General features: G+C 35.5%; 1 protein-coding gene across 1 annotated transcript in view; it reads left to right on the top strand.

Moving 5' to 3' along the window:
- SYNE1 (spectrin repeat containing nuclear envelope protein 1) overlaps positions 1-26,604 on the top strand; it is a 230,181-nt gene that overhangs the window by 43,980 nt on the left and 159,597 nt on the right. The window contains exons 20-40 of the mRNA XM_088537041.1: positions 293-451; positions 1,396-1,560; positions 2,158-2,292; positions 2,647-2,805; positions 3,138-3,346; positions 3,629-3,737; positions 5,320-5,484; positions 6,592-6,759; positions 8,110-8,286; positions 9,463-9,603; positions 10,683-10,843; positions 13,655-13,805; positions 16,744-16,971; positions 17,539-17,637; positions 19,349-19,536; positions 19,634-19,757; positions 20,683-20,849; positions 22,538-22,691; positions 22,972-23,600; positions 24,213-24,392; positions 25,784-25,934. Coding sequence (XP_088393167.1) covers positions 293-451; positions 1,396-1,560; positions 2,158-2,292; positions 2,647-2,805; positions 3,138-3,346; positions 3,629-3,737; positions 5,320-5,484; positions 6,592-6,759; positions 8,110-8,286; positions 9,463-9,603; positions 10,683-10,843; positions 13,655-13,805; positions 16,744-16,971; positions 17,539-17,637; positions 19,349-19,536; positions 19,634-19,757; positions 20,683-20,849; positions 22,538-22,691; positions 22,972-23,600; positions 24,213-24,392; positions 25,784-25,934 — 3,819 coding nt within the window. The remainder of the gene's footprint in view (positions 1-292; positions 452-1,395; positions 1,561-2,157; positions 2,293-2,646; positions 2,806-3,137; positions 3,347-3,628; positions 3,738-5,319; positions 5,485-6,591; positions 6,760-8,109; positions 8,287-9,462; positions 9,604-10,682; positions 10,844-13,654; positions 13,806-16,743; positions 16,972-17,538; positions 17,638-19,348; positions 19,537-19,633; positions 19,758-20,682; positions 20,850-22,537; positions 22,692-22,971; positions 23,601-24,212; positions 24,393-25,783; positions 25,935-26,604) is intronic.

The raw sequence follows: 26,604 nt of genomic DNA on the forward strand, positions 1-26,604 counted from the left end.
ATCCATCTCCATTTCCTGAAGTAACTTAAAAGGCTGGGTACGTGTCTGTAGTTTTTCCATTGTTTGTTGTTTGTTTGTTACAGATAGAGGTGTATTTGAGTACAGGACCCCACCTATCTGACTAAAGCTGTGTGGTCTCTGTTATTCCCTCCAACACTTTGTGCAGTCTGTTTTTTGTGGTGCTTTAACTATGTCCTTTTTACTTTAATTGCCAAACTATTTTCCTGTTACTTTGCCAAACTTTTCTCTCCTTTGTTCCTGGCCATGGTGCATATATGTTTCTTTCTTTCAGGATTTGGTAGCTTTTCAAGAAAACTGCAAGAAAGCTTTGTCCCTGATAGAGAGAAATAGTCAGAGTGTTTTGCAGTGTGTGGCTTCAAGTGAAGTACTGCAGCATTTCCATCAATTGACATTTCAGAAGAAAGTTACACAGGTTCAGATTACTTTTCAGGTAATTGTCGTATCTTGGTACATATTTTTGATATCTTGTCCATACACATCTGAGTCATGTGGCTGTATCCCTATTTAATTCCTGTCCTCCCTGGTGTCAACTTGTTCTTGAAGGACTTGTGTGTAACAAGTGGTCAGGGAAGATAGAGTCCCCTCTATTTGGAGGGAAGTGTGCCTCAGACCTCCCAGGGAACACAGTGTTGGAGAACTTCGACACATCGTGGCCCTTTTCGGCAAGGGACCTGAAACCCAAACATTAGGACTAACTTTTTTTTTTTCCTCCACTCCTGACTTCCTTTTCCTGGCTATTTATTTACTACCATTTTCCCATGCATCACCTTTCACACAAAACATGAAAAACAGAGACTTGTAAATGCTGATATGCCTTATCCCTTAAATGCTGATATGACTTAAGATAAAGTCTATCATGAAATTAATCACTACTCTCTGGGTTCCGATTTCAAGATTTTGTGTTCAGTTGCATTCATTCTTAGGCAATTATTGTGCAGCGTAAGGTCATCAACACTGAATTTCAAACCACAAAAAAAAAGTAAAAAGCTATTCCTAAGAGACATTGTGAGGTTTCAAAATTATTGCTCTCATTTCTGAGTTTTACTGAAAGATCTGTACTTTTGGGAGGTGATTTTTGTTTGTTTGTTTATTTATAATATAGAAATGCTTTATTTAACTAATACTCATAGTCATGGGGAAGGTACAGTAGTAGCATAATACTGTTTGGGACATGACATTAGCATGAGCGTTTGCATGGTATTAATTATTATGGGAAACAGGGAACATGAAAGGGAGAACACAAGCAGTTCTAAGCTGCATATACTTGGAAGAGGGTTGCCAGTCAGAGGCATTTTAATGTAAGATTATGGCAAAAGACATCAAATAAAAATCAGTGAGAAAGTGCCAGTTCATTTTCCTCTGCTTATACCTCAGAATATGGTCAGGAAAGCTGGTGACTGGAGAAAAAACATAGAAGCAAATAGCCGTTTGATGAAGAAATTTGAGGAATCTAGAGCAGAACTGGAAAAAGTAATACAGATTGCCCATTGTTGCTTAAAAGAAAAAGGAAATCCTGAAGAACTTCTCAAGAAACACAGCGTAAGTAAATTCTCTGATCTTCCTCATGGAAACTTTGAGAGCATGGCTATTATTTTTTGAGTAAAAAGCTTGTTTAGTTTTTCAATTGTCATGGATTTGCTTTATATAAAAAAAGTTTTATTGATCGGGTCAAACTAATGCTAAGGTTGGAAAAAGGGTAGGAAGAAAAGCCTCCAAAACCCAAATCGCCTTTTTTATTGATGAATGTAAGTATCCAGAAATTACAGAGCAAAGAGCCTTAGAGATTCAGGTCAATTTTGGCAGTAAAACCTTTGGAGTAAGGACACCAGTCTGTGTTTTGACAGGCTCATGCATCCATGGCTGTTTCAAGATGATTTAAAATTCATGTCTGTGTTGTAACTGTTACTTAAGCATATGACCTTGAAACATATTCCTGTTGTACCACCATGTCATATATTGGCTGAGTGTCCAAGAATACCTTAATTCTCTGGACTATAAATAGCTAGAAAGGGTCCTTTAACTCAATTTCAGCTTCCGCAAGTGCAGCAGAAGTAACCTTGAAACTGTAGGGAACTTTATGCTAGTAATTTGTGCTAGTAAGTAACCAATTTCACCCTCACTCTGCTTCAATCTCAGGATTTCTTTAACCAGTTGGACCAGAGAGTCCTAAATGCCTTCCTGAAAGCTTGTGATGAACTCACTGACATTCTTCCCGAACAAGAACAACACAGCTTGCAGGAAGCTGTGAGGAAGCTCCACAGGCAGTGGAAGGTTAGTGACATCTGTGGAAGTACCAAGTCTTAACTCAGGAAGATTTTTGCATTACCAAGTCTTAACTCAGGAAGATTTTTGCATTACGTATGTTTTGACTATACCTTCCCCCTTCCCTATTCCTCCCTGAAAAATATTTTGTCCAAAATGTTAAGATAGGTCTAACAGATATGGTTAACTGCACAACTTTATTTCCTTAAAGGACTACAGAGAAAACCCTGTCTATTCATGTACATATGAGGTTTGCTTCCTGTATTAGCACTTATTATGCAATTTATTTGTAGTAACTTCACACTGAGGTAATGGGTAGTGTGTTTTATCTCTGACTTGTTTATTGCCCCTGTGGGGGTGTAGGATCTGCAGACAGAAGCCCCGTATCATTTGATCCATTTGAAAATTGAAGTGCAGAAAAGCAAACTCCTGGTCACAGTTGAGGAGTGTAAAGCAGAACTAGCTCGACAGAACAAGGTGCTATCCAGGGAAGGCAATGAAAAGATGATCGAGGAGCACAAGGTATGAGTCATAGGCCACCAAGTGGACATTTTTTATAAATATATTTCCATGTAAACTCAGCGATAGAGAACCAAAAGGTGCGACGGACTTAACCCATCAAACACTGTGTGCACAACTAAATAAGATCAGTCTTTGAGCCTTTAAGAAGGATTTTAATTTGAATTTAATCTTTTCATGGTGACACGCATGACCTGGGAGCTTAGTGTGGTTTATACCATATATGTGTGTGTGTGTGTGTATACACTCATATACAATGTGCATGTTTATATATATACACACACACAGAGTGTGATTTCTGTTTATATTATTTTTTTTTCTTTGTCTTCTATCAGTTGTTCTTTGGTGACAAGGGATCCTACCACCTGTGTGAGAAGAGGCTACAGCGGATGGAAGAGTTGTGTCAAAAACTGCCAGTTTCCGATCCAGTGAGAGCTACATTGGAAAGCAGCCAGAGAATTCTGAAGGAACTTAAATCTCAGATTGATAGCACATATGCGAAGTTAACGGAGTGCTCTGAGAAGTGGAAGGGCTATAAGATCAGGTCTCAGTTCAATTGCTAACTTGGTCTGCTAGAGCGTTGCCTAAAGCAAGTTACACGTGTCCACTCTTCTGAATCTCATTACAGACCAAAACCCCATACAGAATTATAAGTACTCTGTTGATAATTTCTGGCAAAAAGCTGTAGTCTATATAGTAATTCCACAAATTACGATCAGCTGTTTAGAGTTTTGTTGTTGTTAGCTTAAGTTTAAAAGGTTACAGTTCGGTGGTGTTTTTGTTTTTCCTTTTTCTTTGCTTTGCATCATGTGGTATTTTATTTCAGGTTTTCTGAATTGGCTAATTGGATTTTGTCAGCAGAAAGAGAGATAAAGAAGATAAGGCAAAATGTCAATGATACTACCAGATACAAGCAACTTAAAGCAGCTGTGGCGGTAAGATCTTGGCCTATCAGCAAATTGTAGTCACTGCTGCTTGCTCCAGAATGTTTCAACTATTTTACAGTATAAACTTTTATGCAGATAAAGCTCTGCTGATTCCTGCTTTTCTTACTTCTTTTTAAAAAGAGTTGTGCATGTAGCAATGTGTGACAGAATCCCCTGCTTTTAATGATTTAGAGAATGTCACGCCTCTTTACCTGTGTGTTCAGAACCTGTATAATAGAGAAGTAGGAAGATCCTCTAATCCTCTAATTTTCCTATTGCATGCACTGTTAGAATCATGCAAGGAAATGCGATAACATCAGGATGAGGTGTTTTTGAAGGGTCAAACTACTACCTTGTTACATTTATGAAAATCTTCTACAGTAACACTTTTCTTCTATGACAGGGAAGACCAAGATAAATCTACAATTCACTTTTGAAATGTTGAGTGACAGGGATGAAAAAATCCTTGAAGATTCGTAGAATCATTATTGTTGGAAAAGACTTTCAAGATCACCGAGTCCAATTGTAAAATATTCAACACTATCCCTGCTAAAACATGACTAACTGCCTCATTTACACATTTCTTGAACACTGCCAGGGATGGTGACTCCACCACATCCTTGGGCAGCCTGTTCCAGTGCTTCACCACTCTTTCCGTGTAGAAATTTTTCCTAATATCTACCCTGACCCTCCCCTGGTGCAACTTGAGTCCCTTTCCTGTTGTCCTGTCGGTAGTTATTTTGCAGAAGAGGCTGGCTCACTACAGTCTCAGGTAGCTGTAGAGAGCAATAAGTTCTCCCCTGAGCCTCTTCCTCTCCAGACTAGATAATCCTAATCATTCAGTCAATCCTCTGGTTAAATTAGTTTCATTCAATGACTTACTGTCATTTGGAACCTACCAATTTTTGCTGCTTGTGCATTTCAAAAAAAAAAGTCACATACTGTAGGATATTGTATGAAAATCATTAGCAGGTTGTGACTGTTAACTGTGCGGAGAAATGTAATTAGGCTAACTTTGATAAAACAAGTAAGGCAACCCATAAAGGGGTGTCTGCTCCAAAAACTCATTTAGTTTCCCTGCTCGCAGCTTCTCGCCTACACTGGCACAAAGATGTAACACTGCTGTCAGGTGAAAAAGGGAATAAAAAGACTATTTAAAAATTTTAAAATATAAAAAATGTATAGGACCTTACACCGCATGAAACTTTATGCTCAGGAAAGCTAGCATTTAAGATGTAAACAAATTATAAGTAAGAATTTGTGAAATGGAAAATGTATAGATAGTATATACTTTACATATTTACATTTATTAGTAAGTGTTATGGTTTGTCAGGCAAAAATATTCTACCAACTATCAGAGGATAGTTGGTATCAGAGTCATGTAATGTCTGTGCAGTTGAGTGCAAAAATTTATCCCTTAATTGGAATGGATCTCGATAAAGCTGCAAATAGTTTAAATAACTTGCTTTTTGTATTATCTTGAAATACTAGAAATACAGTATTTCTTTCTTAGCCTTGGAACTGACGCCATGAAAGCTGCTCATTGATTATACTATAATTTGAGAAAATACTTTTTTTGATACCTCTGTAGGAAATTAGGCAACATATTAACAAGCAAGGAGAAAATCTCAGCTGGCTGAAATCTAGACTTGCTGTTCTGACTGCAGTATGCCCTGATTTGGAGGCCAAAAACACAGATGATGAGCTTTGTAAGCTTTCCAGTGACTTCAAGGGACTCCTAGATTCGCTGGCTGAGGTACAGTATGGGGGACAAGAAGAATTCTCCATTTACAATGTCATATGAAATGACATCAATCATGGTTTCACAAGCATAAGTTCCCTGCTGTGTGTTTTTAATTAAACTGCAATCAGCAACAAAAAGTCCGTATTCCATGGGTAGCAAAGCCTTAAGACTACTGAACAGAAGTACTGATTTCTGATAATGGATCTTTGCAGGATAGGAATGCACAAATTTTTCTGGAATCAAAATTTCTTTTTTTTTAGAGGCAAATGGTAACATTATTTTTTTTTTAAATCACCTATTAGTGAACATTAACCAAATTGTCGTATATATATTGCTTAGTGCATACAGAAGTTGATAATATTTTTGCTAGCTAAAGCTATAACTAAATTTATGTATCTTTTGAATTGAAATAATAAATAAAGTACTTTGAAGCAGCTTTTGATCATGAGGATTGAGTTTTTGCAATCCCCAGTATAATAGACACATAATGTTTCTCCAAGTTAAGGCTGTCCAGCATGTACTAGATTTTCAGGAAGTCTGTGGTTGTCTGAGATTCAGAATGGTAACTAGATGCTGGAAATGGTGAAATCATGGGAAATTTCTAACTGACAAGAAGTAAAACTTGTCAGAATCCACTGAACCATCAAGACTGGGAGTTTATTCCTTGACAGTTTTCATAGTGAAAAGGAAAGATAAGAAGAAACATAGAACATCTTATACTTAAAAGACTGCACAGAACCTTTTGAAAAAAAATGAGAATAGAGATTTCCATTTCTAATGCTGATTCTTTTGGACACATTAAGTTGTAACTGTAGTTGTTCCAAATGCATAAAAAGTCCTCTCTCCCTGAGTTTTTTTTAAAATTCTCTGAACTTCCATGATGTGGAAAGTTGTGGGAATTGGTGTTCTGATAGCCATTTACCATATGGCAATGTAGTGAGGAATATGTCTAAAGAGAAGAGGGAGTCTCCACTATCGCATTTAAAATCTAAAGTCATCCTTCCAACGTAATGTCAGGCATATGCTAAGAGTGCTGGAGATATAAATGGTTTGAATTTAGACAATTTATTGTATTTTTTTTAATGCCCTTTGACATGATATATTTACCCATAATTGTAGATTGAAAAGATATTAGGCACTGTTGGAGACTGTGTCCAATACAAAGAAGAAGTTAAGAGTGCTATCGAAGAGTTAATCACCAACTCTAAAGAAGCCCAAGCAGAGGCTGAAAAGATCTTGGATACAGAAAGCCTATTACAAGCTCAGCAACTACTACTTCATCATCAGGTAGGGCAATTACTCACATCCACAGTTGAACATTTGACCTTGTTTTTTTTTTTGGTGAATATGTACACAATAGTGTACAAATTTTATTTTGTAACTATATTTAAACTTGCAAGATTCATAATGGAAATGGCATTTGGTCAGTGCCCTAATAATAGGTCCTAGTTTAATAAATATAAAAAAAAAAAGGCAGTCCATAGATAAATCTGAGATAATATTTTAATTTATTCTATTTGTGGTTTTAACCATTGTTAGATATGCATAATACATTTATGTGTGTGTACATAATCAAAATCATACTCATTTGCAACATTTTGACTAATGGCTAAAATTATAAGAGTGTTGCAGTCGTTGTTGAGTTATGCAAGAATGATAGATCAAAACTTTTATGGATTGCAATAATAATAAATGATATGCATTGCATACCAGAGGTGCCTTGGGTTCTATGCTGGAATATATGAGATTAACTTCAAGGCCTGCTGAGTAAGAATAATTTACTGTCAATGTTTGGGCATTATGTGAATGTTTGCTATTTTTCTGTATTTCTCTGAGGCAAAACATGTCTTCTTGTCCAATAGTGCTATGTCCTACTTTTTTTGTCCTGTTTTGTGTTTTCAAAAACTATCACATGTATTTCACTTTTAAAACTCTGCAGTCCTTATCCCTTGTAGGAGAGAGAGAGCAGGAATAGCTGATTTATCCTTAAGTTCAGACTCTTCTTTTGGTATAGTTTGATATGGTGCAAACAAAGTTTATTAAGGAACTCAAGATTAACCAGAGTAAAGCTGACCAGACAGTTATCAGCTTACCTAGCAAAATAGGCAATGAGTCAAGCATGTGAGGAAAGGACAGGGGATATAGTCTCAGAAGTTTCTGATAGTATTACAAACCAAAATATATTGAGGGAACAGTTATGTAATTTGGATATCCATCTGTTGCTGGCTAATGCATGGCTTTTGATCAATCTAAAGTTTCAACCTGTGCCTCAAAGAGCACCGAGCTGACTCCAGCACTCATGAGGAGTTCATGCACTTGTGAATACTTTTGCAATTGCTCAATTGTTGTGGGTTTCTGTTTTCTAAAACATGGCTTTGGGTCAATGGCCATTTCTTACCTTATCCATGCCATTTGTGTGCCATGGCCATTGTGGGTACATACAACATTTGGATTGCCTGGAATCTATTCTATAAACTTGTGAGATTTCCCAGAATTCTTCCTAGAGTTTATCTCTTTATTTTTTTCATCTTTGCATACTCCTGCAAATACAGAAAGATGGTCTTGTGTGTCAGTTTCCAGAATAAGCTAAAAAGAAGCAATAACTGTATATCATTCCTGTTGAATGAATCCCTCTAGCAAAGGGCAAAGAGAATCCGTGCAAAGAGGGAAGATGTGCAGCAGCAGATTTCGCAAGCTAAACAATTGCAGATTGAAGGTGGACTGCCCAGCACAATGCAGGAAGATTTACAAAAGTTGGAAGGAACATTGGAGAATATGGAGCAGACAATGGAGAAACGAGAAGAACAATTACAGGTGAGTCATTTGCTTGTAGAAATAAAAAGTATGCTTTATCCTCTTTTTTTTCCTTTTTTTTAATAAAGAAAAAAATTTCACACAAAAAGTTGAAGCTCACTTTCTCCCCTCCGAATCATGTTAAATTGGGATTTTCCATTATCAGTACCTCCATCAAAACTTATTGAAGCTGTTGATGTCTTTTAATTAACAAAGAATCCATGGTATAACTTTGCATGTAACGTGTCTGTGAATTTAATTTTAGGACAGTGTGCCACCACTGTTTGTTAAAGATGGCATTACCCTTCAGTGAGAGTTTTTAGGCTGCGTATTAGGGTAATAAGGCTTGATACAGTGCAAATATTATCCTCACAACTATTGTGTGAAATAGTACCTCTCATCCTAAACTTAGAAAAAGAAGAAACAAGATATAGAGAAATTTCTTGACTTGCTCCAGGTTTAATAACAAATTACCATCTGAACTGGGATTATAATTTGTAGCTTCTTACATCTAAACCTAAATTCTTCTTTACATTTCTCTAAGCAGAATGGCAGTCCAGCCATTGGGCATGTCCACTACTTGCTTGAATGTTTAAAGTTATCAACATTATTTCCCAAGTAAATGAAAAACAAATAATCAAATAACTTTTTATTGTGAGAGTCTCTTGATAGAACTATTTTTTTCCTAAAGAACCATTAAATGAAGTTTTAATATGTGCCTTCAGAATCAAAATTCTGACAAAATTCTCATGACTAGTAATTAACCACTATATATTTATCAAAATTTTACATTGTCAGAAAAGAACAAATAGATTATTATATATATATCATTTTTCCTACCATTTTACTCTATTGAAGAATTTGAAAAACTTTTAAGGAATAGCAGAATACCTGTAGCCATAAGCATAACCATCTGCAGTCATTACTTCGTATTTTTTATAAGTTGTATCAAGATAAGATGTGAGAACAATGCTGTTCTACACAACACAGTGCCAATCAGATTGGAAACTCAAAGAAAAACTTCTCTCTTATTGAGTTTATAACAATTTCCTGTGTAGGGTGGGCTGGATTTCAGGAGAAATATCTGTATTTTATAACATACATCCTTCCTTTTTTCCTTTCTTAATAACTCAGAGTGAAATTCTGTGCTTCCTACCACCCCTTTGTTCTTGTTGTCTTTGCTTTTGTTTTTTGCAGGTCACAATAAATAAATGGGAACAGTTTGAAAGAGACAAAGAAACAGTAGTAAAATATCTTAATCAAGCAAGCTCTGCACTTGAACGTATCTTAAACTTTAGCAGTTTAGAAAGCCTCACCACCGAATTGGACCGGACAAAGGTATTCACTGTGTAAAATAGAGTGGTTATCATTCTGCCTTGCATATTAACATGTAGCAAGCACGTTGCCATCAGTCTTTGTATGGTTTCCCTGTTAGGCCGTTGCCAATTGTGTAAGTCTTTATCAGAGTGGAGACTGCACGGACTGTTTGGAGGTAAAATGTTATTTTATTAAAAAATCATGAAGAATTACCCAAATCTGCCTCTGAATCATAGCTATTCAAAAGTGGGAAAAGATTCTGAGGACTTCCCATTTTATGGCCAGCAAGATCACGTCTGTATTGGTAAACTAGATGATCTCAAGTGCTGTCCTGTCATCATCTATTGTATGCTTTTTATTATGGCCTGTGCTAACTAGTGCTCTCTCAGCCCTTAGGAGCAGAAGGAGGAGAGACTTCTGCTGTATGAACACTACCCATAACATACCACTTGCTCTTAATACCAGAGAATGGCCCCAGTCGATTTTGTTTACTAATATTGAAGTAGTAAAAGTGATTGGTTTTCCTCAGTAAGTGTAGTGTTTTCATGCTGCTTTTCACCCTTGATGAGTCTGGTAAATTTTATGTATCTTGGTCATTCTCAGCATTCGTTGTCGTGGTGCATGTGTATATCATGTGTGATATAAGGGTTGCTAAGTGAAGTGAGATTTCAGGCTATGTGATACTACACATGTAAAGGGTTCTGCAAATCTTCCATGTAAAGGATTATATATGTAGACCAAATACAGATGGTCACCACAAACATTTAATTCTACACAATTCACTGATAGATTTATGTTGAAGAGTTGCAGAAAAAAATGCAAAGGTAGAGTTAAAATCTTTTAGACAAATAGCCTCAGTTTTATTTGTGCTAGTTTACTAAAATGCGTACTTCTTAACTGGAACTTGAAGACAGCTTTCTTCTGAGTTTGCTTCTGTGTACTTATACATTTAAAACATACATTTAATACACGCATAACCCTGTGCAATACTTGCTCCTACCAGAAACACTGAGAAAAAATATTTTCTGTGTGAATCAAATAGATCTTTCTCTGTTATATGAAAATGTGCACACTTATATTAATATTATTCATCTGTACAGGAGCTATCTAAACAGACTGAAGCCATGGCAGTCCAGGCTGAGAATTTGGTGAAGAATTCTTCTGAGATACAGCTTGGTACAAAGAACAAGAAGTCTCTCCAGCGACAGGCAAAAGTAATCCAAGAACAAGTGAAAAAAGTGGAAGTTAGTCTTGAAGAAGAGTATGTTCCTAACAAGTTGTAATATTTCTTGCCCAGTATAAGAATGTATTAGATGCCTAGAATCCTGTGAACATTTTGTGTTGTCTCATCAGCTCTGTCACTTTCAGCTTGCTGTGTTTTAGTAATCCAGGTTATAATATAAAATATGTGAGATGAGTAATATGTGCAAATAAGCAAAATTTTTTGTTTGCTAATATTTAGTTGAAAAAACAAACGTAGTCTCAGTTAACCTATTGGAGTTCTTATCTTTAAGGCCCAGCTGAAAGCTTGTGAAGAAGGGATGATAATTAGGATTATACTTAAGCTACTCATCTTTCAGAAAGAGAGGGGAGGAAAAAAAAAATGGCAGTGCAAATGTGAAAACAGAACACTTGCTGTTTGCCGTAGCTTTCACAGTTTTCCACTTTCTCCATAGGAATGTCAAAAAGTGCCTTTATCTTAGCTGAATGCCCAAATTTTATTTCATTGGCAATATCAAAAACTGCTTCTCTTGCTCAAATAAGAAAAGGCATCATTTGCTAAATTTCATTTTAAAATGGAAAGTTGTCCAAGCTCAAAGAAAATGTTTCAAAATCCTTTAAATATTTGTAACTCTCAGTGTTTGTTTAAAAAAAAAAATCCCTTTTCACAGCTGAGAGCTTAAGCTCTCATTGTTATCATTTTATATATATATATATATATATATATATAAAATAAATACGTGTGTGGGTGCATGTATACACACACACATGTAAATATATATCTATATATATGCACAGACACTTATATAGGTATAGGTATCTGGGAGTAGTGTTTAAGAATATATTAGATTTGATTCACCAGTCATGGAGATGTGTACCAGCTCTGTGTTTTCACACTGGAGTTGCTATTTAGATATATTTGCCTTTACAAGATATAGCACATTCCACAATCTAATAAATGCTGGTCAAAGGCAATGCCAGCATTATTGACAATGCTCAGTAGAGAATAAAACAGACTACCCTCACTTTAATCTGCTGCCTTTTTCTCCCTGAGGAAAATAACAATTTTAAGATAGAGAATAACTAGCTTCTGCAGCAACTATACCAAATTTGTGCTTGGTGGTCTACTGTTTTTTTCTAACTTCCTAAAATAGGAACTATTGCTGATTCGTAATCAAATATTCTACCATATCTTACTTGCTATTTTCCTTTATGCATTAATTTCCCCTGTATTCCTGAGCAAAATAGAATAATGTTTTGATTCAAGAGATTCATCCTTCCATCAACAAATATTAACTTTTTTTCAATAATGTGGCATCTATTTTTAAATAAAAGCCTTTGTTGCCATCCTCTTGCCACCTAGATGTGGAGCTGGTTGTGGTATTTTATTGCGATGCAAGAGATGATTTTTTAGAAAAAAAAACCTTTTCCACAAAACATAGAATCTATATAGTGACTCTGTAGAGAGTGTGATTAGTGTATAGAAGCTACGTTGTAACTCACATCATTAATAAAACTCTTGGCCCAGTAAATTAAAGTGCAAGAGCAGAGATTGCAGCTCTCTGCAATCAGCTACACAGCAAGCAATCTTTCACAATCTATCTGCCACTTTCTAACAACTATAAGGAAGCTAGGTACAAAGACACAGGGTTTCAACTGTTCTGCCTCTGAATTGGACCCTTGATTCTGATTTCCACCTGTATTATTCTCTAGATTTGAGATAAATCTATTTTCACTTTGTTTTCCTGCAAATAATACAATAATCCAAATATAAATTTGTATATACTTGTATTAGTGAATAGCTGTTGACATTGCTAGTTTTTCTTTTTGCAAATAAAAAAATTTTAAAGGTGAATTTTAACATTTTAGATGACTTTTTTCTTTAAAGCTTAATCTAGCTTTATTGAAAAAAGAAAACACCAATATTGAAAACAAATCTTTGTAATATGATTTTTAAAGCTATATTTACAAGCAAAATATATTTTGGAATTTTGTAATATTCAGAATTTTAAGATGAAATTTTATTATCATTGAATCAGAAAATTAGTATTTTAGAAACTCTGTGTAAGATCCACATTACCACTGGCTTCCTTACATTGAAGGAACAGAAACTTGTATACCAAACTTAATTTTGTTAGGCCTTTTATAAATATTTTAAGGGCCATAGAGTTGTTATCTGTGACAAAGAAAAAGAGTACTTTTTTTGCTGTCCAGGATGTATAAGAATCAGTCACAGTCTGTTTAGCATGGCTAAAATGTATGTTTCCAAGACTATAAATATATGGATTTTGTTAGGTCATATCTGTTGTTGATTCTATGGCTTGATGTGAAATCACAGCCTTAGAAAACACAGGCTTCCTGTAGGATTAGCAGATTGCCACTCTATAAAAAGCAAGTTTAATAAAATAGTCAAGCTTTGCTCATTACATGTATATCCATAGTACACTGTGTTTTATTGTTACTTTGTTGACTAAATGACTATCATCTATATACTCAGATATCTCTTTTCAAAATATCTGATCTAATAATATTCCATATTACTTCATATAAATGGAACTTTTGTTGCATTTCCTTTCTGTTCCTGCTACCATGAGATTCTTGGTGCACAGCTAGTAAAGGAAACTGTACTCCTTCTCATCTCTGGGTATTCCCACTAAAGTTAATATAATTGTGAACGCAGTCTAAAAGAGAAGCGAGTTCAACTTTGGTCACACATTTTAGTCCTTAAAACCCAGTAGTTTTTAAAATGACACTCCTGTAGATTAAGTTGTATTTTTTATTTTAGCAAGAACATAAGTAGTTTTGTTATATTAAACTGTTTATTCTCTCTAATTAATTTGGTTAATTTTAGTATTAAAAGCATGGAAATGGTGAAAAACAAGTGGGATCATTTTGGCAATAATTTTGAAGCTCTGTCCATCTGGATAGCTGAAAAAGAAAAAGAACTGGAAGCTTTGAGAATATCATCATCTCCTTTGGATGTACAGATCAGCCAAATCAAGGTGATTGGTTCTCATTCTGTTTAGCACTTTAAAAAAAAAAAAAATTCTCCATCTTTATGTTAGAGGCTGGAGCCTGAAAGGAAGAACAGACATTAGATTCACGTGTCAGAACTACCCTGGTGTAATGGTGCTGCGCTTTGTATATAAAGATACCAAGTAGTAATGTTCTACATAAGCTAAAGTAAATTCTTATAGACTGCCTTTTCTTTTGGTTTAGTTTACCTATGTGAAGCCTTTTTGTGTATGATTAAAATTTACTATTTAAATTATATTCTCTTCTTTTTTTGAGTAATTTCTACAGGTGTACGAAACAGCTACCTAAATACAAAGTGTGGACAACCTTTGTATTATAAAGTGTACATCAGATAGTGGATATAGAATGTGACTTTATTGCCAGCTAAAGCTGTAACCTGGTTTATGTATTTTTTATTCTGAAAAAATAAAGAATTGTTGCTCTTGGTAGCTTGCAAACCCACATACCTTTTGATTGCTATTGTAATTACACATAAATTCTATGTACATATTCTTTTAGTTCCTATTGGTATGAGATGCACATTGACTCCAAATATTGCTGACTTTATTTACATCATCCCACAAATGAAAATTGCTCTCCGAAATTGCATGTTTTCAAGGGGGCATATTTTTTCAGCATTCAGTGTTCATTGCGACTTTCTTAATCTATGACCTGCCTGTTCTTCAGAAAGTACAAAACTGTTCAGCTGCTTGCAGTCATGGACCAGGCTGCAACTAAATATTTCTGAAGTATCCCATAATGCATTTGTTTCATGTAATTGAAACAGCTTTCCTTTTATTAGTTTGATGACAACATTACATTTACCAAATAAATAAAATCTCCTCATTTCTTTGCTGAAGAAAAGCACAATGCTTGAATTCTTGTGTGATGACTACAGCAATTCGAAAGTGTTTTTTTTTTTTTTCAAAATAGTATATATTCATCTATTCCACTTGCATACATTGCATACTGATGACTTTCCTATTTGTCCATTCAAGACAATGCTTGGAAATATTGCTCTTTTCTATGAGCCCAGATTAATAGTAGCTATTACACTGCAGTGTAAGTTTCTGAAAATTCCAACTTGATTTTTCATTGTTTAACTGTCACGACAGGAAGAAAATCATCAGCAACTAATTTTAATGAATGTCCTATAGAAAAAAAAAATCAGAGGAAGTACTCCAGAGAAAGATTAGGGAACATATTGTTCATTCATCTGCATTGCAACTCTTCGTGATATGTGAAACGAGTCACTTAAGCTTTGATACCTCGACACACTTAAGGGTCCCCTTAAGTGATATAATTATATGCTTGATTTGGAAGATTATGCTATGTTCTGTTGTAAATTTCCAGAAGAGTTTGTGTCTTAATGCTAATCAGCATACTGAATTCATAATTACAAATATATCATGCTAGTAAGATGTACCACAATGTGAGGCAAATAAGGACAAAGATGAGTATCACAGCTTTGCCTAATCTTCCCTTGCCAGCCCCAAAAAGAAAGGTGAACATACTTACCATCTGTTCTAGCAGTAACCTTCTGTTTCTGTTGATGTTCTTTGCAAAGCCTGTATGACTTCAGAAAAGCCAAGATTCACCTACACATTTTTCAGAAATTTCTGGTGGACACAATGACAGTTACCACTAATGGCAGCCTCGGTACAAGTCTGAAGGCCTCAATTATCCACCTTCTCTTATGTAACTGAGGAAATTTAGCAGAATAGCGTGGGAGTAAGCAAGTACTGCCTCATTTTTATCTGCTGCCTTGTTAGCTAATCTCAGCTTCAGGGCTGCAAATCCAATAATTCTCATGAGAGAAGAAAAAAAAAATAGTATTTTATGGCCTGGATTAATTCAGAATATATGGCATAAAGAGTTACTATAAATGCTTTTAGCAATGCTTTTTTTATACTGTCAGTCTCTAATTCTAGCTCTGTTGCACTAAGGCACTCCTGAGCTATGTAATGGCGAGTAAGATGTTGTTATATTTTTATCACAGCAATAACAGGAGGTCAACAGTTTTGATACACATGAGAATGCATTTTCACGAAAGTTTTCAGTTGATGTCATGTATATATGCATCCCATCATCACCTCTGAGAAGACCTCGGGCCTCTCACTTCCTTCTCCAGTGAGCATTTTGCTCTTAAGAAGAAGTCTGTGGACATGCCACATCAAAAGAAATGAATTCACTTGTCAAGAAAAAGAGTAAATCCAGGTTCAATTTTTAATAAATAAGTAGTTACAGATGTCATAAGTTTGTCTTAAGTCATCTGTGCTACAGACCAAAAAGTCTATGCCATATGCTAAAAGTGCGATAGACCATTATCAATCCTTTTTCATGGTGAATTCTTCTTCATGCCCAAATTTAATTTATACTTTATGATACCATAGGATTTTGACATAGGGATGGAAAATAGCATCCATTTTTTTTTAATTCATGGCATGTGTTATTTTCTAAGCTCTTTAAAACTTATTAAACACTTGATTAAGTGGTATGATCCACTTCTTCAAAGACATTGTTTTGAGTTATATTCCTTTTTATTTATCATGGTGATTGAGTTATATTTATTTTAAAACTTGAAGAACACTGTTTAATAATTTACTGTGTAGCAAGAGATGCTAAAGGGTCAACCATTTTGTCTGCTTATGAAAATGTGCATCTCAGCCTCTTGTAATTCATTTTCTTATAAATAGTATTTTTAGAGCAGGCTGTTTTCAAAAAAGGGAGCTTGCAGGCAGGACTTTCCTACCAGTTGTTTCAAATGGTCACTGAACTCTCCTCTTATTCACTCTTAATGAAAAAAAATAGTAGCATAGATAAAGAAATTATATAAAGGTAGTTAAATATTATTTATTAAATATAAGGGTAAAAATAATTAAAATCTTACTGTGCTTCATTATTTGCTATTACTTTACATTTTAGGTTATTAATAAAGAAATAGATGACAAAATAAATGGAATTCCCAAACTAGAAGAGGAAGCCCAGTCTTTATCACAATTTGTTACCTCTGGAGAATGTGCACACATTAAAGCCAAACTGACACAGATCAAAAGGTATGGGGAAGAGCTAAAAGATCATGCACAGAGACTGGAAGGAACAATCACAGGGAATGCATCAGCACAGCAGAAATATGAAGAAAGTCTCAAACAGGTAGAAAATACAAAATCTCTCATTATTTACAAAAATATATATAATTGCCTTGTTTTTTCTCAAATTGAATATAAAATGTCATACTAATTATGTGAACTGGAATAGATGGATAAAATATATGTCTTTAAAAGGTATTTTAAAAAAATTAATAGGTAAATATGTGCTTCGAATGACTTAAAAAGGCGGTTCAGGAAGACTCCAATATACTGGCATTCAAAAAAAAAAAGTAGTATTTCAAATAGTCTAAGTTATTGTCCTAGATGTTGCAGTGGTAAACCACATTCGGACTTGTTAGAAACTCTACAATCTCAATCTCAGCTTGTTCATAGATGCATATAGTATGTTATGAGGGAATAATTTTTGATCATTGTTATTTTCCCACTCACAAGGAGCTGTGTGCAGTCAGCATCCTTTAACCTCAGCAAACACTCAGCGCAAAGATTAAAAAAAATTTAAAAAGATTTAAAATCCTCTTCGAACTAAATACTTACTTATAAAAATATCTTTTAAAGCATGGTCTGTGTTTCCCGTTTTTTTTAGACTCTCTGGTTTGCCTTTACCTCTTAGGTGCAGCAAGCAGTATCTGATTTTGAAGCTAAACTGGCTGAGCCCCTTACATCGTGTTCCTCTTCAGTAGCGACATACGGGATCCTTCAGGATTACATGGTGAGAGCCTGGCCAGGGTGTCCTGGCGCTGCGGCTGGCAAGAGTCCAGCAGCACAAGCAGTACGGAATGGGCTTGTGAAAAATGAAATGGGAATGTCCTGCTGGCCGGGGGGCTGCCCGCTCCTGCAGGGCAGGTTGGGGTGGGCAACCTCGTGGGGAGCCCAGAGCAGGTCGGGTCACGATCGGTGCCACACTCTGAGGCATCCTTGGTGCCGACTGCTGGAGGGTCTATGGAGCGAACTGGGAAACACGGTCAGTTTAGCTAAGTTGTGGAACAGGCAGACACTTCCTAAGTGGGCAGAAGCCTCTCATGCTGCTGTAGGGGAAAATAAAAAGGAGAGTATAAAAGTATGAATTAAGCTCCTGGTTCTTGTTTTGAATTCATGAATCTAAAGCATTTTCAGAAAAGATCTGTTAGACAGTGTTCCTCCTGGAGATTTTTATGAAGCTCAGGTCTCATTAGAGAAATATCCTTGGAAATATGCTTTCTTTGGCACTCTGCTGACTAGCCAGAGTTTTTACCAGTAAGACTAAGTGAAGTTCCACCTGTAAAAACAGACAATTTTTACCTGCAATGCCAGATGTCTAGAGGTGTTTGCACTTTTGGGTCAGTCTAGTTTAAACGGAAACAAATAATGGATTTGGTTGTTCAGACTACAAAAAAGGCCAAATCTGAGGGAATTTGGTGTAACATTTTTTTCCTTCTCTGCAAGTACATAATGTATGCAGATGTTCCTTTCTACAAAAATATTATACAGACTTTTAATCAGATTACTTGTGCAGAAATATACATAGAATTTCTTCTGCACTTAGTGCCAGCTACTTGCAAAGGACTTATTTAAGAAAACATGGTCTTTCAGATCCAAAAAAGGTTGAGACTTGCTGAGGAAAAAGCATGGAACATTTATTCAAACAGCACATGTGATCTTTATTATTATGTTTTTTAAACATTACTAATATACTGAGCTCTTAAATATTGCAATGCCTACAGGATCATAATGATTTCATGCCTTATTATGAAATTATATTTCATTATTTAGTTTAAACACCAGCAGTTTGTTGCTGTGTAATTCACATTTCTCATGTGTGGTGTTGCTTTCATGATTACCGTAATTATAACCATTATTGTTGTTTTTACTGCAAAATGATTACTTGTAACATTATTAGTCTCAAATCTATTTATTTCATTTTGTGTTTTTCTAACTCATTTTACTCTTTTTCACTCATTTCCATGTGAAGAAAAGAATTCTAAGCCCTTTAGAAATGGGACACAGCAAGTCAATTCTACAGCAGATGCTATTTCCATACAAAAGATATTTGGCTAAGATTGACACTGTTCCTATATCTTTCCCATGTCATGACACGGGATGCAGATGCGACCATCTTCACATATTGGAACAGTAGAGATTTCGGCACTTGGTCCTGTATGATTCTGTGGTGTTATGTGCCCGTTCAGAGATCTGATTCCTTTGTTGCTGATAGTTTTCTCTTTAGCACTATTCATAGGGATATCTTTCTCCATGATAGGCTGGTGCTGATCAGAAAGCTTTGGGGCTTGTGTGTCTAGGCCAAATGTGAGAGAACTGCATGCTGGGCAGTGACTGCATGATCCGGGGCTTTGCTGTGCGTGAAAGCAACCAGTACTGCCACCACTGTCATTGCTTGAGCTCATTTATGTATCTGGCTTCTCTTTCTTTTTCATGTCTATCAGGATCTTTGTCATAATGTGGAAAAACTGAGCAATGCTCTGAGCTCTGTCTCAGCCTATGCCCGAAAGGTCTCTAACAAAGAGAAAGCTGCTGAGGAGGTGACACTGTTGCAGCAGAAATATGAGAAAGTGTTAGAAAATGCTAAAGAGAAGCAGACTGTATTAGAGACCCTTCTCGCTCAGTGGCAGAAGTGAGTAAACTCTCACCTTTCTTATAACAGACTTTGTTGACAGTGCGTGAGAAGGAGGACACAACCTGACCTGATAACTCCATGTTGCTTTTGTTAGGCAGGAGAAAGAGCTCTCTGCCTTCCTGAACTGGTTAGAGGGGTGTGAAGCTGCAGCCAGACCTTCAGAGCTATATGTTTCTGCTGACAGAGTTAAACTAGAAGGTGAACTGCAGTCAGTACAGGTATGTTTGGACTGAAAAATACTCTTCTTACATTTCTTTCTTTCCTTTTTTTTTTTTTTTTTTTAAGAGGGAACTGCTCAGTCTGCCAAATTGCTTAATTCTGGGCTCTGGGTATGTCCTAGGGACCTGCTATGTTATGAAAAAGTGACAATAAAAATGCTATTTGCAAATATCATAGGCCTTTATATATCCTATTATTTATCAAGGAAGGGCATTGATCTATTTTGAGAGGTCTTTCCTCTAAAGAAATGCCCTTTTTTTTTCAGAAAATGCTACTTTCTTTTTTTTCCACATATAAGAAAGTAGAGAAGACAGCAGAATGTTATGAGTTTTATGTTCACAATGAAAATATTGACTTCCCATTCCTTTTTTGAACGCAAAACATCTTATTCTAAAGCATGCCTTACTGGGGAATTTTTGCCATTTACTTTTAGATTATCATGAAACAGTAGACCACACATATTGTCTTTTACACCCTTCATATAGCCAGTGAATCCATAATTTCACTTTGAAATAATATCGGAGATAAGACTTTTTTTCTTGTTTTGAGGTCTTTTGGGGTGGTTGAAATTTATGGCATTTTCTCACAACTCTAATGCTGTTGTGAGTGGTTTAAGTGGAACAAAATGTGATGCAAAACAGTCTTAACTTTAGCCATTGTCAACAGATAGTAGAGTTGTATGGAAAGGTCTTGTTTGTGATGAGCAGAAAAAAAATATTTTATGAATCCTTACTGAATTATGGCTGCAGATCTAGCTGTCTGGGAGTGAACGAACACTTCATGTGGCCTAGACAGAACTGTATTCCTCTAAGGATTTGGTTTTGCTTATTCCTTTGTTTCAAAGTGCAATATTTTATTATTGTTGTTTGCTATAATGTAATGCAATTTTCAATGTAAAGGCTATATATTCTATTGTATTCCCAGGATTTACGAGCTGAAATTGAGTCCCATACTTCAGTCTATGCAAATTTACTACAATTAAATGAGTCGCTGTTTCCAACAGCTTCTAACCAGTGTGCAAAAGTGATTAAAGAAAAATTTAAAGAGCTGGATGACAGATGGAAAACTTTACCACAAACTGTTGATAAAAGGTTTGTGCTTCTGAATACTTTTTAATGTGTTCAGTGTTAGTAACCAGTATTCAGGTGGGTATTCAAACTTAGTTTTTCAGCATGACTATTTCAAAAAAAAAGATTTACAGATAGAAAACATTGCACAGATGCAGGACAAGAAATGGCAACAATGGGGATGATTGCGTTTCCTCAGTTACATTTTTTCCAAATAAATTGATATATCCATTTGGGCGTTGCATGGTTTGAATGTCTGATGAATGAGCCATCTGTACCCTGGCTACTGAAAAAATCCGTGAGGATGAAAGGTTAGAAAGAGTGAGCAGGAGGTTACAGGAATCAAGTAGCATTCAACTAAAATTACACCAATCTGTGGTGTAATGTCAGGAAACATGAGTTTTCTGCATCTCTAGATTTGGATCATCAGCATCCACTTTTGTAAGCAACCTCTTTTGATATCCCTTTAAAGATGAGAATTCCTGATCTGTAGGAGAGAGCATGAGATAGAGATGTTAATATTATCTTACAAAAATCAGTGAATGAAAACTGCCTTCAAAGAGAATAATTCTGTTCACTCAATTCCTTTCATCTGCTGTGTTTGCAGTAAAGTGAGCCAATGAGCTTGAAACACTGCCATATAATGAAACAAATAATTTTATCAAGCAAGTACTGTTTACATCAACTTTTTCCTTCATTTCAAATTGATTGTAAATTTCTAGATGTTACTTCTCTTCCTTTCAGTTACTCCCAGGTGTTCTGCCCTTCCTTTCTTCAGTTATATGTGTTACCTTGTGCAAAGCCCCAGTATTGTCCTTTTAAACCAATTTGAAGCTTTTATTTGCCATAACAACTGTAAATAATTGGTTGTTTGACTGCTGCTTCATCTTAGACTCAGTGATAGTGCCTCCTTTTTTGAAACTGGGTATTATCATGGATTTAGATTTCAGTCTTTTTGGTGATGAACACCTATATTTTACTATCTATAAGGTATCTGAAATCATATGACATGTTCCTGACATGTCTATGAGATAGGTATGTAATTATTTTACAATATAATCATCTTTTACATAGAATTTCATCTTGACAATTATGCAGAGAATTCCGTAAGGGAGATCTTGCAACTGGTGACCTTTTTAAAATTAACATTTAAAAGCTTAGTTCTGCTAGGTACCAAGTGCTCCTCCGAATACATTCCCAAGCTGTGTTACTTTGTACATAGTACAGCTTAGAATTTAACCCTAACTTACTTTAGAGGATGTTGAATACTCAGCTACTCAATACCCAATAAATATCTGTATTCACGAGATACTCACCTTTAAATATAGTGTTCCAGATATTAAGAGAAAATTTGCTACATCTGAAAATTGAAGTTTAACTGACATCAGCTTGTTAGCTTTACTGAGGCTACCCCTACAAGGGAAAATTGGGCAATGTGCCTTGATGTGTTGAGGTACTTCTATCATTTGATACAAATAAAAATGTAGAAACAGGGAAGAGCTAAACTGTTAATTTCAAGCAGAGTTATGTCTCTTCCCAGCTTAGAAATCAGCATAGTAATAATCACACCCCAAAAATTAATTCACATTTTTTTTTCTTCTTTCCTTCCATGTGACATTAATTGTTGTTCTGTCTAGTCAACTGTGGTTTTGATTCTGGAAAGTGATTAATTTACATCAAGTGGTTTCATGTTTATATCTAACATCCTGCAGGATCAGTTTCCTTCAGTCCCTTGTTGCTGAACATCAGCAGTTTGATGAGCTACTGCTCAGTTTTTCGGACTGGATTAAGCAGTTCCTCGCTGAACTACAAGCCACTTCAGAAATAAACACAGCCAATCAACAACTAGCTGTATCTCATAATAAGGTAAACTTTTGAACATAAATATTTAAGACAGAAAGGTCATGCAGTGCATTCAGTTAAAAATTATCCAAAACTAGCATGACTTGTGCTTGAAAAATGATACTCTGCTGTAACTACATGCACAGTTCTGTTACTGGACTGAATTGGAGCAAATTGCAATGCTCAACTGCTTATAATCCCGTTTGTGGTACTTGTTGCACTAGTAAGTTCAGTACTAAAATGTTCTCTGAACTTTGGACTGGGGGAAAAAAAAGTGTTCTCATATTTTCTTTCTTTCCCACAGGACCATTTAAAGGAAATTGAAAGTAAAAAACAGCAGCTACAAAGTCTGAAAGAACATGTAGAAAAACTCTGTTCTTTCAGCTGCCCAGAGGACCACCAAACATTGCAGGGTAAGACTGAAGATTGCTTTCAGATCTTCCAGGAGGCAAAACAAATAACTAGCCAGAGACAAGAGACCTTGGAACAGCTACGGGTGTTCCTGGAGCTCCATGGTGCTACATCAAGTGTGCTCTACCAGCTGAGGCAGACATTAGAGAAAACAGGAAATATGGATAAAGCTAAGTCTGAGTTACTGGAGAAGGAACTGAATGATATTATTCAAAATCTTAGCAAGCTGGAATCTGTGGCCATCAGTTTGGATGGTTCCCTTACTAAGGCCCAGTATCACCTAAAACATGGCATTTCTGAGCAGAGGACCTCCTGCAGGGCTGTGGTTGATAATCTGTGCTTGGAACTGGAGGCAGTTCAAAACCTGCTGGGAACGAAGCAAAGCGAGGCAGAAGCTCTTGGAGCCTTGCGGAGAACTTTTGCGGAACGTAAGGAACAGCTGCTGAAGAGTATTGAAGATACTGAGGAAAGGGCTGACAAGGAAGGTCTGAAGGAGGCAACGCTGCAAGCACTCCAGCAAAGGTAAAAACAAAATTAGTGTTTGAGATAGATTGGCACTTCTTCATTTGCTTACATTCCATAGACTTTCTGATGAGCTGGAGATATGTGTAAGATTAATTGCTGAGCACCTTATGTATTGGTATTTTGCGAGGCATATCAGTCCTTATGCCTATAAAGTAGGTATAATAGTATTTCTTAAGTGGACTGTCTATATGGAAGAAGAATATGAGCAAAACATTTAGCTCCAAACCATTATTAGAAAACCTGTACAAAATAACTGTTTCTCTTCTTATATAATTGGAAATTGTACAGGTGCTAGAAGAAGTTGAAAGTATACTATAGTAAGGTATTATATTAAATTTTTGGATATGTTTTCAAGTCACTTTGTCACGTGAAGGTATATGTATGTCATCTATATAATTGTATAGTGGTATGTGTCAAAAGAAATCACATTCTGAGGCTAGTTGTGGCAGGAAAAAAACAGGCCAAACTTTCTAGGAAATATTAGATTAAAAAAAAGTAGACTTTATGCCTAGTAACTCTGTGAGTAAGTCTTCCTTTCTTACTTACTCCTTTTCTCTCTTTCATAAAAGTGAAACTATGTAAATTTATAACCTGCATTTTAACTTGCAGATTAAGAATCTTTAACCAGTTAGATGAGGAATTGAGTTCTCACCAGCATGAACTCCAGTGGCTCATGGATAAAGCCAAACAAATAGCCCAAAAAGATGTAACTCTTTCTCCAGTGATTGACAAAGAGATAAATGGCTTAGAATCTCTGTGGGAAGATACCAAGAAAGCTATACATGAAAAGTAAGTAAATCTTAGGTTTTTTAAATGGTAGAAGAAAGTGCCCTCCTTTTAGTGAGGGAGAGAGGCTTTTATTTGAGTTTAATATCTTACTTCCTATTTATTCTGGCTTCCCAATAAAAAGCAGAATCTACATGTTAAATGCTGAGTTACAGCTTAAAAGACACAATATAAACTAGGATACTTGTACAGGTTGCAATTACATTTGCAGTATAGCCAAAGATAGGTCTTCAAGAAAGTAATTGTATCTATACTGAGCTTTTACTTGTGTACTTTTTTTACTTGCCTGAAACATAAACAACCTCTATTAAGATTACACTGTCACACTGTCTAAAATATGCCATCTTTTTAGCATATGTTTTCCTTCTGTATTGTCTATGAATTTCCAAAAATCCTCTATTCAATGATCTGAAGTCATTTCTGGATTTAAAGTCTTTTTGACTGCCCAAGGCAACAGGCATGTAACAGTAATTAGTGTGTAATCAGTGATATGGGATAGTTTTGTATATCAGTGGTATCCACTAAATAAGCTTTCTTCTTAACTTTTTTCCTGGTCTTAACTGCCTACTCATCATCTTTAAAGAAATCTTTGTCAGATATTCTTTTTTAATTTCCACAGACTTTTTTTTTATTTTTATTTTTTTTGGTAAAATAAGTGGCACATCCATTCAGAACTACATCATTCTCATTGCACATTTTGTTTAAGTGCAGAAGTAAAACATACCTAGAGCTTTTGTTCTCTCTCTCCAGCAGAAAGATGAAGAATAGATTTAATGGCTTTTTTACTTCTGCCAACTACCTGAATGTAAACAGGTTTTTGTAAAAAAAGAAAAATAAAAAAGGGCCTGTTTCTGGCAGCTGTTTTTCCTGTTTTCACTAGAATGACAGATGAGTTAAATATAAGGTTTTAAATCCCCAAACATATGTCTAACAATTGGAAGTTGAAATAGCCAGACTTGTCTCACATTGCTTTAGTCTTTATTTTTGTTCCTTTTTCTCTAGAAAGCTTCCTAATTCTCCATATTAAAGAAACAAATAAATGAGCTGCAAGAGCCAATATCAGTGCACTGTAGTTTCCAGTCAGCCTAATTCAGGAAGGGAGAAAGTTGTGTTCAAGTTCCAGTGTTTCTTTTGTTCAGGTCAAATTGTTCAGGATTTGCTGTATATGAGAAGACAATTCATATATTTTCCTCAGTTAGGTGCTTTGTGATGTATGGACCCCAAGTGATTTTAGAAGTTCAAATTAAAATTTCAAAAAATAGCTCAAAAAAACTTATGTACCACGCCATCATGTTTCCTGCTTTCACCCCATGATGAGCTACTGTGTTGCAGTCTCTGACTTCAGCAGCAATGCAGTGAGCAGTGCTGTTTGACACAGCCTTCTCCCCTTTCAGAAAGGATCAGTGCTGTGTTCTTATCGATCTGATGAAGGAATACCAGGCTTCGAAGTCCATGGTAATGAAAGTCATAGAGAGCGCTGGCAGTGCTTCTGTGATCAAATCCATTTGGAAGGATCATGATGATGTCAGGCGAACTTTATCAAAGGTAATTATAACTATTTTTGTTTGAGAGATTTAACTGATCTTTAACTTAAGTAGATTTTTCTGTTTGAAGAGAGTCCTTCTAAAGTTACTGTCAAATCTTGTCAAATTGATGCTCAGAATTTAAATCCTATTGTTTCTGATAAAGAAGAAAGAACACAATCTTTTCTCTCCTTTCGGTGAGTCCATTAATGTGTATTTGACTGCTGCTATTTTTAATTATGCTTTAACATCTAAAAATGTACAATGTACCATGTTAATTTATGTGGGAAGCATTGCTCTATAGACGTCTGTTTTATATATAGAATACATTAAAAGAAATGTTCCTATCACAATATGAGAAGATATTTCCAGTCAAAATACTTCTGTGGTTTTTGATATTGGATATTTTTTTGAATGGATAAAAGCCAGTGAAAGAAAAAGCTGACACTGGAATATTATTCTCTGTCACAGGAAAAAAAATGTTGATATATCTACAAATAAAAATCTTGCTTTTTCTGAAGTTTGGTGCTCTTTTATGTCTGTCTCTTTCTCTATGACCACTTTGTTCAGAAGGATACAGTGTTGATACTGGCTATTGAGAAGAGATAAGGAAGTTGGATCGTACATTACGTTCATTTCATTTAAATTATATTTTTAACATTTCCAACTGTATTAGGCCAAGTTATTCTTAA

This window comes from Tinamus guttatus, unplaced genomic scaffold (genome assembly GCF_059628265.1).
Source record: "Tinamus guttatus ecotype Peru unplaced genomic scaffold, ASM5962826v1 Tinamus_guttatus_pri_ptg000716l, whole genome shotgun sequence".
Classification (NCBI taxonomy): Eukaryota; Metazoa; Chordata; class Aves; order Tinamiformes; family Tinamidae; genus Tinamus; species Tinamus guttatus.